This window comes from Helicoverpa armigera, chromosome 12 (assembly GCF_030705265.1).
Source record: "Helicoverpa armigera isolate CAAS_96S chromosome 12, ASM3070526v1, whole genome shotgun sequence".
In the NCBI taxonomy this organism is placed as follows: domain Eukaryota; kingdom Metazoa; phylum Arthropoda; class Insecta; order Lepidoptera; family Noctuidae; genus Helicoverpa; species Helicoverpa armigera.
The window spans coordinates 9927052-9943298 of NC_087131.1; the positions used below are offsets into that span (position 1 = coordinate 9927052).

At 37.0% G+C, this 16247-nt stretch overlaps 2 protein-coding genes across 4 annotated transcripts in view; both read right to left on the minus strand.

Moving 5' to 3' along the window:
- LOC110383911 (uncharacterized) overlaps positions 1-14165 on the minus strand; it is a 102538-nt gene extending 88373 nt beyond the window's left edge. Inside the window, exon 1 of one of the 3 annotated variants that reach the window (XM_049838834.2) lies at positions 13823-14165. In XM_049838834.2, coding sequence (XP_049694791.1) covers positions 13823-13893 — 71 coding nt within the window. In that variant the 5' untranslated portion in view covers positions 13894-14165. The remainder of the gene's footprint in view (positions 1-13822) is intronic. The other 2 variants (XM_021344868.3, XM_021344871.3) reach the window with 2 other exon arrangements.
- LOC126056027 (uncharacterized) lies at positions 53-8997 on the minus strand. The gene is given in 3 exon segments (XM_049847393.2): positions 53-1899; positions 1902-2575; positions 8227-8997. Coding segments are annotated over 3 exon segments (1950 nt in total). The 5' UTR covers positions 8259-8997; the 3' UTR covers positions 53-655.
- Positions 14166-16247: the final 2082 nt, after the last annotated feature.

Below are 16247 nucleotides of genomic sequence, written 5' to 3' on the forward strand. Positions count from 1 at the left end.
ACGGAGTGGGTCGGAAAATGGTTTTTAAAAAAAACTATTTAATTGGCTAAAATAAAAATGTATTGAAAAATAATTAGAATCACAAGAAAATAGAAAGAAAGTTGCCCGACGGAAGTCCAATCCAAAACTGAAGAAATATTATTATCACTAATTAAAATAACATCGGTTTCCTATTGCATTGACGTCAATGCAATGGGAAACTCAGCAATTTAATTTTATATTGGTAACAGGGGTTATTTCGATATAACAACCCCCCCGTTAAGATCGATCATCACATCTCAGAGTGATGAGAGATGTCAGGATTGATGTATGCTAAATCATGTATGCTAAATCGCGTATGCTTAAGTGGATTTACGTCGGACATTACAATAAACAAAAGAAACATATTTAAAACACCAAAAATAACAACTAATTTCAAAAGACATCAATACAACTGTTAAGGATAGAAAAGTTACTCAAAATAATAATTATTAACTACATTTATCATTATTTAGGATGCAAGGAAATCGAGATTAGAGTTAACAATAAAAGTATTTAAACAATTAAACATTATTGATTAATAAGAGCAATTATTAAAATCTAGATAAATCAAGATGACAATATGAAAAGAAAGAAAATTATTACTTAATTACGAACCATGTGCATTCATTACAAATTAATTATCATGAGTCTTGCCAAACAGAATATTCCTTTTAATAGGGGTTGGCGTCACTCGTAAGTCCTCTATAGACTCTGACTCGTCCTTATTGACGGGTGCTATTGTATCACCATGAAATACAGTTTGAGAGGTTGGAACCGAGTTATTTTTTGTGTTATGACATTGGTTAAATATTTGAATGCAACATGGGGCACTAGTACGACGAAGTAACTTACGACTCTTATATAAAATGTAAAATAAGGTTAACATCGAGATGCATAAACTAAAAGACAAATAGTGAGTGCTATACATTTGAAAATGAGATGGATTTTCTATCTTATTGATCTCTTCTTCAAAAGAGTTCAAGTGAATACTGGCTTGCAGCAGAGAATCAAGATTATCTAAGTTATTTAACTTTGAGTAAGGTAATCGTTCTAGAGTTTTATTTAACTTAGATCGCTCACAACAATCATCTTGTAAGATGTTGAAATTTGATATTTTATTGGTTACATTTCCAATAACTGTTTCGCCAACAGCGGCGAATTGCAACGTCTTGTAAAAAGCCTTACAGTTTCTAGGCAAAGACAAGATACCAGTACCAAACAAAATAACGTCAGAACTTATGTCTTTATCATTACAAGTTACATGACACTTGCCAGGTTCAGATTGTACAAAAATCCAACGATTTAAAGTTAACTTATGAAATAGATCAATTGAACCGTGAATGAGTTTTGTAACACAAATGTCAGGAAGTTTGCTAATCACATCACTTAAGAGAATCGTTTCACACGTAGGGTTAGCGATTGCTGAAAACACATTAGTTAACACACACACGTAACACTTATCACTTATTAACTTGCACTTGTCTATGTCTGCGATAAGTGAATAAAACATGCGATCAGCTGTGATTGCTACATATGAGCTAGTTGGCTCGATAAGAACGTAGGTATCTGGTTTCAACATATCGTAGGGAACAGGTAGGGGAATGATCCTATACAGGTCATACACCTGAGGTAATACGAGAGGGATCTTGACAACAATAATTACCTTATTTAAATGGAAAAAGCACACAAGTTGTGAAATGTCAATAAGATTGTGTATATTTTGTAGCGTTAAAGGAACGGGAAGTTCATAATGGCTAGGAAGATTATTCCTATGCTTATCTAACTCACTGTACAATTGGTGTGGACTGAGTACAGTGGGATGCAACACGTTGAGTTTTGCGAATAGAATGGCATTGTTAATATCTTCGATATCAAAGACAAAGTCATTATAATAGACTCTAATGAATTTAATAAGGAACTTAATTCAGATTTAATTTCTAGCTTGTTGTTACTATTCACAACAGTTTCTAGTATTTTATGGATTGTTTCCATGTTCCTTAAAATGTGGTTTTCGTTTTCGTTGACCTTAGATATCGTGTTATTGAAATATGATATGGTCGACTTAATTACATGAATGTTATCTTTCATGAGATGAGCGAGACGTTTCTCATCAGTTTGTACTTCGTCTATGGCTTTCGAAAATCTCACCGCGTCTTCAGAATCCAAAGTGCCAAAAATAGTTTTAAGGAGAGAGCCACCGAAGTCCATGAGACCTCTTTTAAAACGCATATGGGGTTTTTCGTCGACCAATAAATAAGATACGGAAGAAAACTTACTAACATTAAGAATATGACGATTTTTTAGAGCGGATAACGAATTGATACAGTCGGACTGTATCTTAGAAGAAGCTAACGAGTTGCAGAATACATTGAGCTTTTCAAATAAAAATTCGACCTTATCTAAATTAGGTTGTACATGACCTATATCAACATATGCTATAACATTCCAATCACTATTAGTAAACTTAATGTCTAGAAGCTTATCAAAGTAGACGCCAGGACTGCTGACGATAGAAGAAACGTATTCGCATGTGATCGGCGATGACAGCGTCGATCTGAAATAACAATGAAACGCTCATGTATTACGTTACTACTGTTGCGTCACTGGCCGGCTTGATTTCGTCGTAGTGGTGACGTACGTGTTTACGATTAATAAGCAGCGTAACAGAATGGTTGCCATTTAGTTTTATTATTTTGAAAGGGCCTTTCCACACAGGGGATAAGGCCTTATTTTGCTTGTGATGGCAACGGACATATACCATGTCTCCTGTTTTATAGGACAATGGTTTCGTACGAGAATCATAATAAGTTTTTGATTTCTCTTTTGAGGATTGAATATTTTGGAGAGCCTTCTGACGACTGTAGTATAGTCGGTGATTAAGGGCTCGGATGTAATCCGTATAGGTGTTTGTATCAAGAGTATCGATGCTTGAAGGTAAGTAGGGTTTGAACCCGAAAAGCAATTCCAGGGGTGAGTAACCTGTGGTACTATGTATATTTGAATTATATGCTATCATAGCACTAGGAACATAGAGGTCCCAGGTATGTTGGTTCTCACCGATATATGATCTAAGGTATTCCTTTAGAGTAGAATGACTTCGTTCAAGGCTACCACATGTCTGAGGGTGGTAAGGAGATGCGAACACATGTTTGATGCTGAACAACTTCTCAAGTTGTTTGAAGACATCAGAGCAGAAATTGGTGCCTTGATCGGATATTATTAATTTAGGAATCCCCATATGGGATATGAATAGAACTAAAGATTTCGCTGTTTCTTCAGCGGAACAAGATTGCATAGGATAGGCCTGAGAAAATTTAGTCAAGTCATCTTGTAAGGTAAGTAAGAACTTATATTTGTGTTCATGTGTTTCAGGAAGCGGACCGACTAAATCGAGATAAAGTTTTCGTTAGGCCGAGATGCTGTAGATGTTATAATCATAGGGCCTTATTCGTTTGTCTTAGAGGTTTATTTATTTGGCAAGAGCGGCAATTTTTCACATAATCCTCGATGTCTTGCCGCATGTTTTTCCACCAGAATTGGGTTTTGATTCTATCAAACATGCGCGATATACCCGGGTGGCCAGCTAGTGGTGAATCATGATTATCTCTAAGAATGCTTTTGACCTCGTCAGGGGTCGGATAACGTATAGAATTACGATAGATGTTTACTTTTATATTAGTGTTATGAAATAGAAATGATAAAATATTATAAAGTTTTGTGTAAGATAATCTTGTGTAAGGATCTGTAAAGTCTGATATAGCGAATTCTTTTTCTTCCATATACCAATACTTTATCATTTCTCTATAATCACGAAGGAGGTTAAATATGTCCTTGTAACTCATTTCATCATAGTGGTTAAGTTTTAGAAATAAATGTGTAAATAAATGATTATCATTAGATGTGGAATAGTAAGTATTTAATTCGCGTTCTATGTCGCAAATTTTAGGTTCACTAGTGGAGGCGTCCATGATATCCTTGCAATATGGCACGGATTCATCTAAGTCAATGGACGTCGGATACGCAATAAGCTTACACTTTGCTTTCATTAATGACTCGTTATGTTCTTGGATAACGGTGTCGAATGACACGTCAGGCTGTTTTATAATTTTAAGAAACTGCTCGTAAGTTTCTGATATAGATGGTGAATTACGTGCGTCTTCCTCGTTGTTAGAAGTCGATGGATTGCAGATAACTGAATCGGAGCCTTCGTTATCCTGTAATACATTTACGGGGAAACGCGATAAAGCGTCGGCGTTTGCATTTAATTTACCCTTTTTATAAACGATTTCATAATCGTACTCTTCGAGTTTAAGACGCCATCTGACGAGTCTAGATCCTGGATCTTTGACATTGAAAAGCCACACTAGAGGTTTGTGGTCAGTAATTATCTTAAATTTACGGCCATACAGATAAGGGCGGAATGTTTTCACGCCAAATAAGATTGCTAGGAGCTCCTTTTCGATAGTCGAATAGTTGCCCTCGGCTTTATTAAGGGTGCGCGAAGCGTACAGAGACAGGTTTGTCAGACCCGATTGCGCCCTGAGATAGTACAGCACCTATCGCATAATTAGAGGCATCAGTTGTTAGAAGAAAGGGTTGTGTAAAATCAGGATACTGAAGCAGAGGCGCCGAAGTTAATTTATCCTTGAGGGTGGTGAACGCTTGTTCTTGGCTGTTCGACCATTGAAATGTGGCATCTTTTTTCAGTAGGGCAGTCAGTGGTTTAGTGATCTTGGAGAAGTTATTAATAAAACGACGATAGTAGCCGACTAGCCCTAGAAACGATTTTATATCCTTTGGATTCTTAGGAGTAGGGAATTGAGAAACGGCCTTGACCTTTTCGGGATTTGGACATACACCTTTATCGGTGATTATATGCCCAAGATAAGCGACCTCGCGTCGCAAAAACTCACACTTGTCAGGTTGGAGTTTTAAATTGAACTTTCGGATGCGGTCAAAACTAACCTGATTTTGTCCATATGAGATGTCAAGTTACTACTGTAGATTATGACGTCATCAAGATAAACATATGCATGGAGACCTTGGAGACCAGAAAGGACAGTGTTCATTAATTTCTGGAAGGTCGAAGGGGCGTTTTTAAGCCCAAAAGGCATCCGCAAGAATTCGTAATGCCCTGTACTGCTAGAATTAGTGTTTATTGAGAACCCCGTTTTTTGTGCATCTTGGGAGTTCATTCTGATCTGATGAAAGCCACTGGAGAGATCTAATGTACTGAAATATTTTGAGTGGCCTAACTGATCTAATATATCAGTAATAAGCGGCAAAGGGTAACTCTCAGAGACAGTGACGTCATTCAGACGGCGATAGTCTATTACTATACGCCATTTCTTTTTACCTGAAGCGTCCATCTTCTTGGGAACTACCCAAACAGGGGCGCTCCAAGGTGACGTTGACGGACGTATAATATTTTGATCGAGCATCTTGCGGATTTGTGAGTCCACTTCTTCCTTGTGGCACTCAGGAAAACGGTACGACTTTACGTGAATAGGGGCTGAATCACCCGAATCTATAGAGTGCTCGATCGCGTTCGTAAATGATAGAGGTTCGCCCTCTAAATGGAAAATATCTGTGTACTCAGAACAACATTCTAGCAGTGCCTCCTTTTCTTCGGAGTTTAGATGAGAACAACGTATTAGATTCAATACCTTTTGAGGTCTGTCAGATTCTGAATAGGATAAAGCATTGACGGATTCGTTTATATCTGTGGCAGTATCATATTCAAGAGGCGTTAACTGGACTTTAAAGTCTCGAACTTGGATATCAGAGTTAGTAGTATTTAAAACGGTTACGTTAATCCTTTTATTAGGCTTTATAGTAACAAGACAATTTGCGATATAAATACCTTCGCTTATAGAATGATCTAATAATAGGCCCTCATTATTTTTATAATGTTCAGGTGAGTAATTAGATACTGCGCATTCGATGACCGCTTCGGAACGTGCGGGAATGACGTAAGTCGGTTGAATATAGTTTATGTCCAGGCTCTGTCCGCATATATGAACTGATTGTGAGGTATAGTCAATATTGGCTTTGAAATGATTTAAAAAGTCGCTGCCAATGATACCGTCATACTCTAGGTTAATGTTATCGTCAACTACATGGAACTTAAACTCGTGGCGATTATTATTCAATGTAAAATACATCTGACACGTGCCTAAAGTTTCTGAATAGGTGCTAACATTATTAAAACCTTTTATCTTAGCTATTTCACGAGATAGCTCAGGCGCTTTAGTTAAACTTGACAGTTTGACCAAACTAATACTCGCTCCCGTGTCGATAAGAAGGCGCAACGGATGAATGGAAAGAGAAGTACTCACATATACGTGAGGCAATGACACCTTTTTAGAGTATGAAGATACCTCGTAGACAGGAATTTCGGGATTGATTTTAATTTCCTCTTTAGGATAATGCGGCATAGCGGACTCATTATGAGAAGGAAATTTTGGACTCAACGATACAGGGGCTCTAATAGGAGCTTGTTGAGATGAAATGGTATTTTGACTCGACGAAACAGCGGTTCTCTGTGGAATGTGTCGAGATGAGACAGAGTTTTGACTCAGCGAAACAGGGACTCCTTTTGGAGCGTGCTGAGATGAATTTGGCTTTAGACTCAACGATTCAGAGGCTCTTGGAAGAGTGTGTTGAGATGAAACAGTGGAACGACTCAGCGAAACAGGGACTCTCTTTGGAGCGTGCTGAGATGAAATAGGATTTGGACTCGACGAAACAGGGACTCGCGGAGGAGCATGTCGAGATGAAATATCAGAACGACTCAGCGAAACAGGGACTCTCTTTGGAGCATGCTGAGATGAAATAGAATTTGGACTCGACGAAACAGGGACTCTCGGAGGAGCATGTCGAGATGAAATAGTAGAATGACTCAGCGAAACAGGGACTCTCTTTGGAGCATGCTGAGATGAAATATGTTTTTGACTCAACGATTCAGGGACTCTCGAGAGAGCGTGTTGAGATGAGATATCGTTTTTATGCGATTTATTTATAAAGGTACGAGTGCCTAAATTATCCGGATAACGACGGCACATTTTCGTAATCCGTGGTGTTAGTTTAAAGAGTTTTCAGGGTCGTCGCCGTTCTCACAAGGAACATAATAAGGTGTCGGTGACGGCGCCGATGATATCGGCGGCTCGAATGTAACATGATGCATCGCAGCTGGACGGTCGCGATTCTCGGAATTAAACGTATTACGCCGTTCGCTATTATATTTTCTTTTGCGGCATTGAGTAATATCGTGACCTCTGTTTTTGCAATATTTGCAGAAAAGTTGAGACCCCGAGTTATAAAATGATGTTGATGGTTGAGGCCCCGAAGGAGTAAATGGTGGACCTGTGCGCTTTTGTTTCTCCCGGCATTCAGCATCCGAGTGCCCGGGTTTACCACAGATCCTACATTTAGGTTTAATAGATGTTTTATACAGGAGGTTTTGTATCTTTTCCTCCTCGAGAGCCACGTTGATAGCATCATTAAGTGATTTTGGGTTTCTACATCTGACATTATTACTCAGTCGTGGATTTAATCCTAAACTAAAAGTAAATAATGCCAAATCTTCGGTCATAGCGATGCGACCGGATATGTCCTTCTTTAGGGATTCAGAATTATAAATTTCTGATTGAAGATCGGTGAGGCAGCTTTCTACACGCAGGGCAAATTGCGCAACAGTTTCGTTTGTTGTTTGCCTGCACGATTGTAAGTCTAGCAACAAATGATTATAATGCTTCCTCTCACCGAAATTTTGCTTAAGAAAACATTTCAACTGATTAAAATCCGAAAATATTTTATTAGAGCACGCAATCTGAGCTTTACCTTCAAGGCGTGATAGAATATATTTATTTAATAAAACTATTTGACTTGGTGATGCTAAATCTAAGGCATTTTGGCAGTTGGTGAGAAAGGCGGTAAGAGTTTCGCGCTCCCTTATAAGGGCTAATAAAATCACAGAGCACCTTGATGGGAAACTGTTCGCTCAACGACATTTTCTTAGAAGAGGAATTTTCGGCTGTTTCCGTAGACATTATGAACTTGAAAGGAAACTATAAAGGTAGACGAGTAGCACGTATAATTATGATAGAATAAGGGTTACGATATGTGATACCCTAGGTAATAAAAATACCTAATAAGAATTAAGAATATTGTAGCGATAACAGCAAAATAATATGTTCTACTCACAGACACAGGAACACGAAGAATTCGATACGCATTTTCTGGCACTGAATTAGCACGATTACTGGAACAGGAGGACTGCGGCGCGATAACTCGCGGCCAGCAGCAGCAGGAACGTCAGGAACAGCGGGGTGACGGTATACGGCACACGCGCGTGCACAACGCGTACACGTGGCAGCACCACGCGGCAGCTCCGCGTGGCAGGGCGGCAAGGGCGATCACCGGCTCCTTGCGGCGATATCAAGGTGACAGAGCTCGCGTATATTGAGCTCTGGGAGATAGAATTTGGAAATTCGGGACGATCGGCAGGCTTACGCAGGACACTCGTAAGGCTTACTGTCGCGACTCGTCTTTGGAGATGGCACTGAGTTTGTCGAGGTGTGATTTCACTTAGAGAAAATATAGACACCCCGGAGCTGGATTATCTCGTCGGCAACGTGAAGTTCACACACGATAACTTTTTCAGTTTTCAGGACACACACGACCCGTTATGGAATACCAGTGGAACGATTACGGCGATATCAACACTGGTATCCCACTTCTGACACCACTGTTACGGAGTGGGTCGGAAAATGGTTTTTAAAAAAAACTATTTAATTGGCTAAAATAAAAATGTATTGAAAAATAATTAGAATCACAAGAAAATAGAAAGAAAGTTGCCCGACGGAAGTCCAATCCAAAACTGAAGAAATATTATTATCACTAATTAAAATAACATCGGTTTCCTATTGCATTGACGTCAATGCAATGGGAAACTCAGCAATTTAATTTTATATTGGTAACAGGGGTTATTTCGATATAACAGAACCCATTTGTTAGACGAATGCAAAACGAGCAAAATACATCCAGCCAGGATTTATATACACATTCGTGAGTTCAACTTCAGGCGCCGATATTTTCTGAAAAGAGTTCATTAAAAATGCACGCTGAAGCTTGAACGTTTCAAGCGCGGTTCAGATTAAAAATGTAGGTACTTAATAACTTTAAAAATGTTCAGCTCAGTAGTTTTTCGTTGATTACTTTGACGGGAGTTTTATGTTGAGTATGGTTGTGTTTGATTTCGTTGAGCAATCGGATTCGTTGTGACTTGGTTTCGTGTTAATGAATTGAGGTGAACGACCTTTAGTTTTATTATATAGAGTTTTATTTATGCTGCATTTTATCGACCTTGTACATTATTCTATGTTCGGATTAGATACTTTGGATGATTTACTCAAAGAGTGTACCTACCTATAGACAAAGTATGTACCTACATACAAAGGAGTATTAATACCTACGCAATGTGACAAAGTAAGCATTAAATAGAGTAGGTACTAAACATAGATGTAATAGCTTGATTATTCAGACACGTGGCGTACTTATATGTATCGCTAGTAATTGTATATATGTCTATAGACATGTGTCGTGTCAAAGAGCGAATAAACTCATGACATGACAATAGCTCATTGAGTGCATATAAGTAGTTAAGCTAGGTGTACTTATACAGGATAGACAGTTAAGTATTGCCTTTGGTCAGGTTCAAAACTCTATAATTGGCATTTATTTATTAGTGTAAATACCTTTCACTTGTTTTTATACTCAGGCCCCTTTATTAACAGGTAAACACGGAATAAAGTTGATCAAAGTTTATGGTTAAAATAAAGATAAAATTTATGGTTATTCATTAGTTATTCCGCGTCTTTCTTCATCATTCGGGCGAAAAACAGTATCTAATAAATTGATAATTTGGAGAAATAGTGCAGTTCCTGTGTATCATAATGCATGTAAACGTTGTATTATCTATGCCCTAAGTAAGACCTTATAAGTGTAAGTTACATTAGAACGTATCAATTTAAGTTATTTTTTTGTCAATTTTCCTATGAAGTTTGAAAATAAATAACTTAACACACATACTATTACTAAGTCATCAATTACAGGTTTTTTTCTATAAAAAAAACTCTCACTTGACCTACTACGAGAGAAATTACAAACATAATAACGTTCTATAAATACCTGGTCTCCCATACATTGTTTTGTATCAATTAACGATAGACTAATTACCTCGCTTGTAATCCAAATGGCCGCTAATTGTTACTGTCACGTTTGCACCAGCGTGTCAACTATTAAAACACAAAGTTTAAAAGGTGAACGAGGTGCAGGAAATTCATAAATAAAATAATAATTGTTTTCGATATTCTATCAAAGATATAATTCATAATGTATCTCAAAGTATTCGATGTCTATGTTAACTAATCTCCGTAAATTATAACAATTCAAATATTTCTTAAATATAGGTAGCTTCCGCCCGCGGCTTCGCTCGCGTAGAGTTCGGTTATATCATATCGGGTTTCCAAGAGAATTATTCAAAAGTTCAGGATAAAAACTATCCTATATTCTTTCTCATGGTCAACTCTATCTCTATACCAAATTTTATTAAAATCAATTTAATAGATAAGTAATTTAATAGATTAAGATTGGATACGTAGGAAATAGTCATAATTGATTTGGTACTTAGCTAAAGCGTAGGTACTAAACGTACGTAGGTAGATAAAGTCAAATCTGCTGACCAAAAAGGTATAATTGCTGATTACACAATTATAATGTCAGTGGAGTCACTATTTATCATGGAAAACATCATCATCAGATTGACAGTGACTGACTCACTGTTACTGTCGACAATTATAAAATTTTCGTGTCTTCGTTTTATTGCGATAATGAGAGCTAATTAACGATAGGTTTATTATCTTATCCAATGAACGATAAAAAGTCAATTAAAAGGTGTGATTGCCAGTAGGTATGTCAAAAAATAAGCCCGACACAAACACGTGTTAGGTATATCCACGCAAAAATAAGTATTTTAGCAGGTGCCAACAGGTCTGTATGAAAATTTCACAGCCATAGATAACAAAGGTGATTTTAATGTAACCTTTTTAATGCTAGTTATTTATCTGATTTAGTTTTATACAGCCTTCGTGCTCAAAGACAAAAGATGCATAGAGTTGGTTTTACTATGATTTTATGATTGCACTTTGATTCCGAATCGTGCACTGCCGTCATCATCATTCTTAGGTATGCATTACTCATTTATCTTAGCATAAACACCTTTTTATAAACTTGTTACTTATCATGTTTTTTTACTTGCATCCTAGACTTTGTGTTGAGAGCTGTTACTCGTATACCTTTCATTTTAACCATAAAAAGTGACATAACTACAGTTCCTGCCAATTACCTCTGCTAATCCGATGTTAGCCAGCCAGTTGAAGCCTCGCAAAACTGCATTAGTGTTTTGTTTATGCATTTTGACTATCGTGAAGTTTCTAGGTAGGTAGTACCTACTCAACTTCAGACATGCAGAACTAATAGACAAGATCTGGGCCCCGATTCTCCTAAGTTAATAATGTCAAAATCTAATAGAAATCGAATCGCAATATGATAGTAATAGCAGTTTTAACCATATCGGGCATTCTGCTACTAATAAAAGACCAATCGTATTCGATTGACATTTGATTGGTGTGCGATTGGTCTGCTATTTTGATGATTTTGGTCTATACGGTAGTTTGCTGTACAATCATTTTGCAATCGTAAATCATTTGCAGACAAAATGATTCATTATTGAATGACAGAAAAGGATAAAAACGTTTATTTCAAAGAAAAAATAGCGGAATGCCACATACGCTTCAATCGTAATCGAGTCGGGATTGGATCTCAGTCGAATCGAGTCGAACGTCAATCGAATGGCGCTTAAGTAAAATTAGGAGAATCGGGCCCCTGTAGGGAAATAATAAAGAACCTTAAAAATGTATTGTCATCAGTTGCCGATCATATAATGGTCACACCATTACACTAATTAGCCAAAATTGGGCACATATTACATAAATAGATTGAACATTTTTGATCTACCTAAACTTTCATCGAACGATGTAGTTAGTAGTTCTGTTTATATTTTCAGTATCATAACTTATACCATTACTGAATAATAGCCTCCAACTTGTCACTTCTGATTACATAAAGTTTGGCAAGTGTGCCCATATTTTCGCAAAGTTTCTTCGTGCCATTTTGATATGTTGCCATACTCAGCTCTTGATAAGTTTCCCGTCTCTATGCCAAGTTACCTTAAAACTGTGAAGGTTTTTATTACTTGGACATAAAGGACAACTAAGAGAACCTTCACTTATTGAGAAAGTGAGAAAATTTGAACATACGATTTTAACTCTTTTAGGCATGTTGTATTTTTTTTGGTGTTCCTCTTATACTCTCAAGATTATTTTAGAACTGCCGGGGCTGCGGGATTGTTCGAGAGAGTTACCGCGGCCCTGGTACATTAAAGGCCTACGAAGGAACACGACGGCTTTTAGTCAGTAAGAGTCTGACACTCCCTCACTGCTGCTAACCCACACTGCTGTTAAAAGTTAAGTTTAATTAACATTACTAGATAGCACCCATAGTAGCTACCTTCCCACTTGATATGAAACTCTTTGAATTATTGCACTATATTACTATCATAGTATTTACTATTGTTTTGAAAGTAAATAGGTAACATATACAAACACAGACAACAAAACATTGATAAGATTACTATGAAGGTTTTATTATTCAATCAAAACACCGAATGAATAAACATAGTTTTCTGTGTAAAACACATCATTTTTTGTTGGAACAATATTTCCTTATCCATAATGAAGGACTGGGTTAAAGATTGTGAGTAATATAAAGACACGCAAATTGTCTAGTTTCCTCATTAGATGCGTCAGATTTTCTTAGATTTTTAGATTGATATCACGTTTATTCTGGTCAGAAGAGGAGCTAGAATAATAACTTAATAAATAAATAGCTTAACAGGTTCAACAAAAGAGTATTTTAATACAAAGGTGGTTTAATATGAATGTCTTAATGACCCTCAGGGCTTATCCTTTGTCATAATGTATACCAGATATACATGCGGGATCGTCATCGAGCTATTTATAATTTCAATGCTGATTAAGGAACTCTATCACATAAAGCATGAGTCTAGCCTGTTCCTAGTTTCGAAGTCTTTGTTATGTACGGAATGACAGCTCTCATTTGAAGATGTTTGGTGCTCCACGGGAGATCCTTCGCGTGCTCAAGGCGTTTGGTAAAAACGTGACACCGTCAATTGTTTTTCTTTGTTTTTCAGAAGAATGTAATTGAAAAACGTATGGGTATAGCAGACTTACATTTCAGAAAACACGTTCAAACTTGAATCACTGATGGCATAATGGTATTTGGTAATGCAGCATGCCAAAATTAAATATTTCGTAGAAAAATTACGGAGTAAGTAGGTGGACAATAATGAGAGCCGGTACAAAAATCAATGCCGCAAAAAAGGGTAGGTACACTTAATAAACATACATTCCTGAACAGAGACCAGCCTGAGCAAAACCTGTTAAGGAAACTTGTAGAAATGACCCTACCTTCATAATTTGAATACTTATCACTTGCTGGACTGTACGTGCCAGCCTTTATCATTATATTGAATGAAACAAAGGACAGTCCTCGAATTAATTCAAATAATATAACAAAAAGTACCGATAGGATTGACTACGGAAAATAATTCACGCCGAAAAGAAAAACAATCAATGAAAAATAAAAGTAAATAGCTCACCCATTATCTCGCGTATCCAAGGAGTTATTGGAAGACCTGGGCACCAGAGGACGGTAACTGGACCTCGTCATATTGAGCACAGAATCACCAGCTGAGTCCACAAAACATCACTGATCCAATCACGGTAAATTTAATTGAGCAATCGACGCGCCTGTCGTACTAAGATCCATGCAACGGACTGATTAATGTCAGTGTTTACTACGCCACCGGCGAATGATAACTTATCTATACATCGAGGACATATTCTTCATATCGAAGACTCAAAAGATAATAATAAACACGCCGAATACGACTGTGTATTTACTGTTGCATTGGTACTCTGCGAACCGATCAATAACATTTTAGCTGGGGTGAAAGCTCTTGGAACCACGCCTCGGGGGGCCGGTTTAGCGAGCTTTTGTGTCGTTCGGTACACTGCCATCTAGCGGTGGGCACTTGAACTTCAGTTTCAAGGGGTGAACGCCTGAACGGGACTGTTTTTATCTAGCAGAGCTCCAGCTGAGTATTGATTGACCGGGCAAGTGATAGGGTTTATAAATAGACTTTTGGGCTAGCTAGAGGCTGCCCATTTTTGATTATTTTTTATCATGTTATAATAGGATGTAAATATGGAAATAAATTCACCAGGTGCTACTCGTTTACTTCTATGTATTGACAAAAACAGAAACTAATCTGATATGTTAATTACATACATTTTAAAAATATATCTTTTCCAGTTCTGGCCAGAATTTAATGTCCCCACGTGTATTTTTGCAATAAATACTTACCTAATTTGAACTGTTTTTCTGATATTTTGCACAATAATTTCAACCAAAATTATTTTTGATAGATTTTAATCTAAATCCGTGAATCATCTTGGTACTTAAAGTCAATCACTGGAGCCATTAAAGAGCACTTACTCACATTGATGAGTAATTCAATTCTTGTTTTGTTAGAGACAGCTCTTAGCACTAAAGTTGACATTGAAAAACAAACAACCGGACATCTGTGACTATGTTTATTTTATCTAGATTTCCTGTCTTCGGCTTTGATTATATATGTATCAAGAGATGCGATGTTTTGTGTGCCTAGCTTCTCTATCCTACTAATATTATAAACGCGAAAGTTTGTATGTATGGATGTATGGATGTTTGTTACTCTTTCACGCAAAAACTACTGAATGGATTTTAATGAAACTTTACAATAATATAGCTTGTATATCAGAATAACACATAGGCTACAATTTGTAAACATATTGTTCGAAATACTAAACCTGCGCAGACGAAGTCGCGGGCACCAGCTAGCTATACTATAATGACATTTATTTGCATTAATCTTATTTAAATGTCATCTCAACATCGTAGGAAAACATTTTTTTTTACTAGAAAATACTGTTTTAAAACTCGCAAATTAATAGATAACTTTAAATTAATTAGTTTCAGCCTATTATTTGCGAGTGAATCTTAGGGGAGATGTTCCCAAAACGGGTAAGCTAAGGGAAGATGTTAAATAAAATAACCAAGAACATTACATGCGACTTGTATTTGTACTCATAGGGTTGTTTATATAATAAACTTTGGAAAACATAAGATAGTCTTAGTAATCTTCTTCAAAATTCAGAAAAAAATCAAAAAAAATAAACCCCTTCGAAATACCCGCTTTGCCCTCGGGGGGGTCCTAAAACGGGTAGCGCCTTTGGGCAAAGCAGGTAATGAATTAATGAATGAATATATGTGATAAATGAATTAGAAAACGTATCTTAGCCTCCTGTTATCCAGGAAATTTTTATCGTTAATTAGTCTCCTTAATTATGTTAAACAGTATTCTTATTTTGATCAGTCTAGATCACTTTTTTTACTTTATTAAATGTTACATTTGAAATTATAATCGTACCAGCAGATAATTTTGTTAAAAATCAGAGAAAACATACTTTAATTTCTTTTTCACGCTGTTCCTGTACTTCTTCAGCTCTCTGTGGCTTCCTTTGTCTTCGATTAGCTTTCTGTGGGATCAATTGAGGAAGTGGTCCCTTATTTCAAATCGGGTAGTCACCCGTTATGCCCCTACCCGTTTTGCCCAAAAGCACGTTTTAAATTTCAACTACCTTATCCTTAAAATAGTAAACAAGGAGACCACTAAGTATTCACAATTAATAAGCATATAACATGCAAAATGATAATAAAAAACTGCGAAAACCGTATCTTGCACCATATTTGAGTAGTCAGCACTAGCATAATCCTATTTTTTTTAATAAACTCTGCAAAAAACTTTTTTTACATCTAATCTCGAAAACGCTCGTTCTAGGCGCCCGAGCCAACTGACCGTGATCGGCGGGGTGGTAGTGCACCGCTCTACACTAACAGGTTCACACTAAGACCTATAATATACGAATGGCAAAGCCTACCCGTTTTAGGAAGGGTACCCGTTTTAGGAACATCTCCCCTAA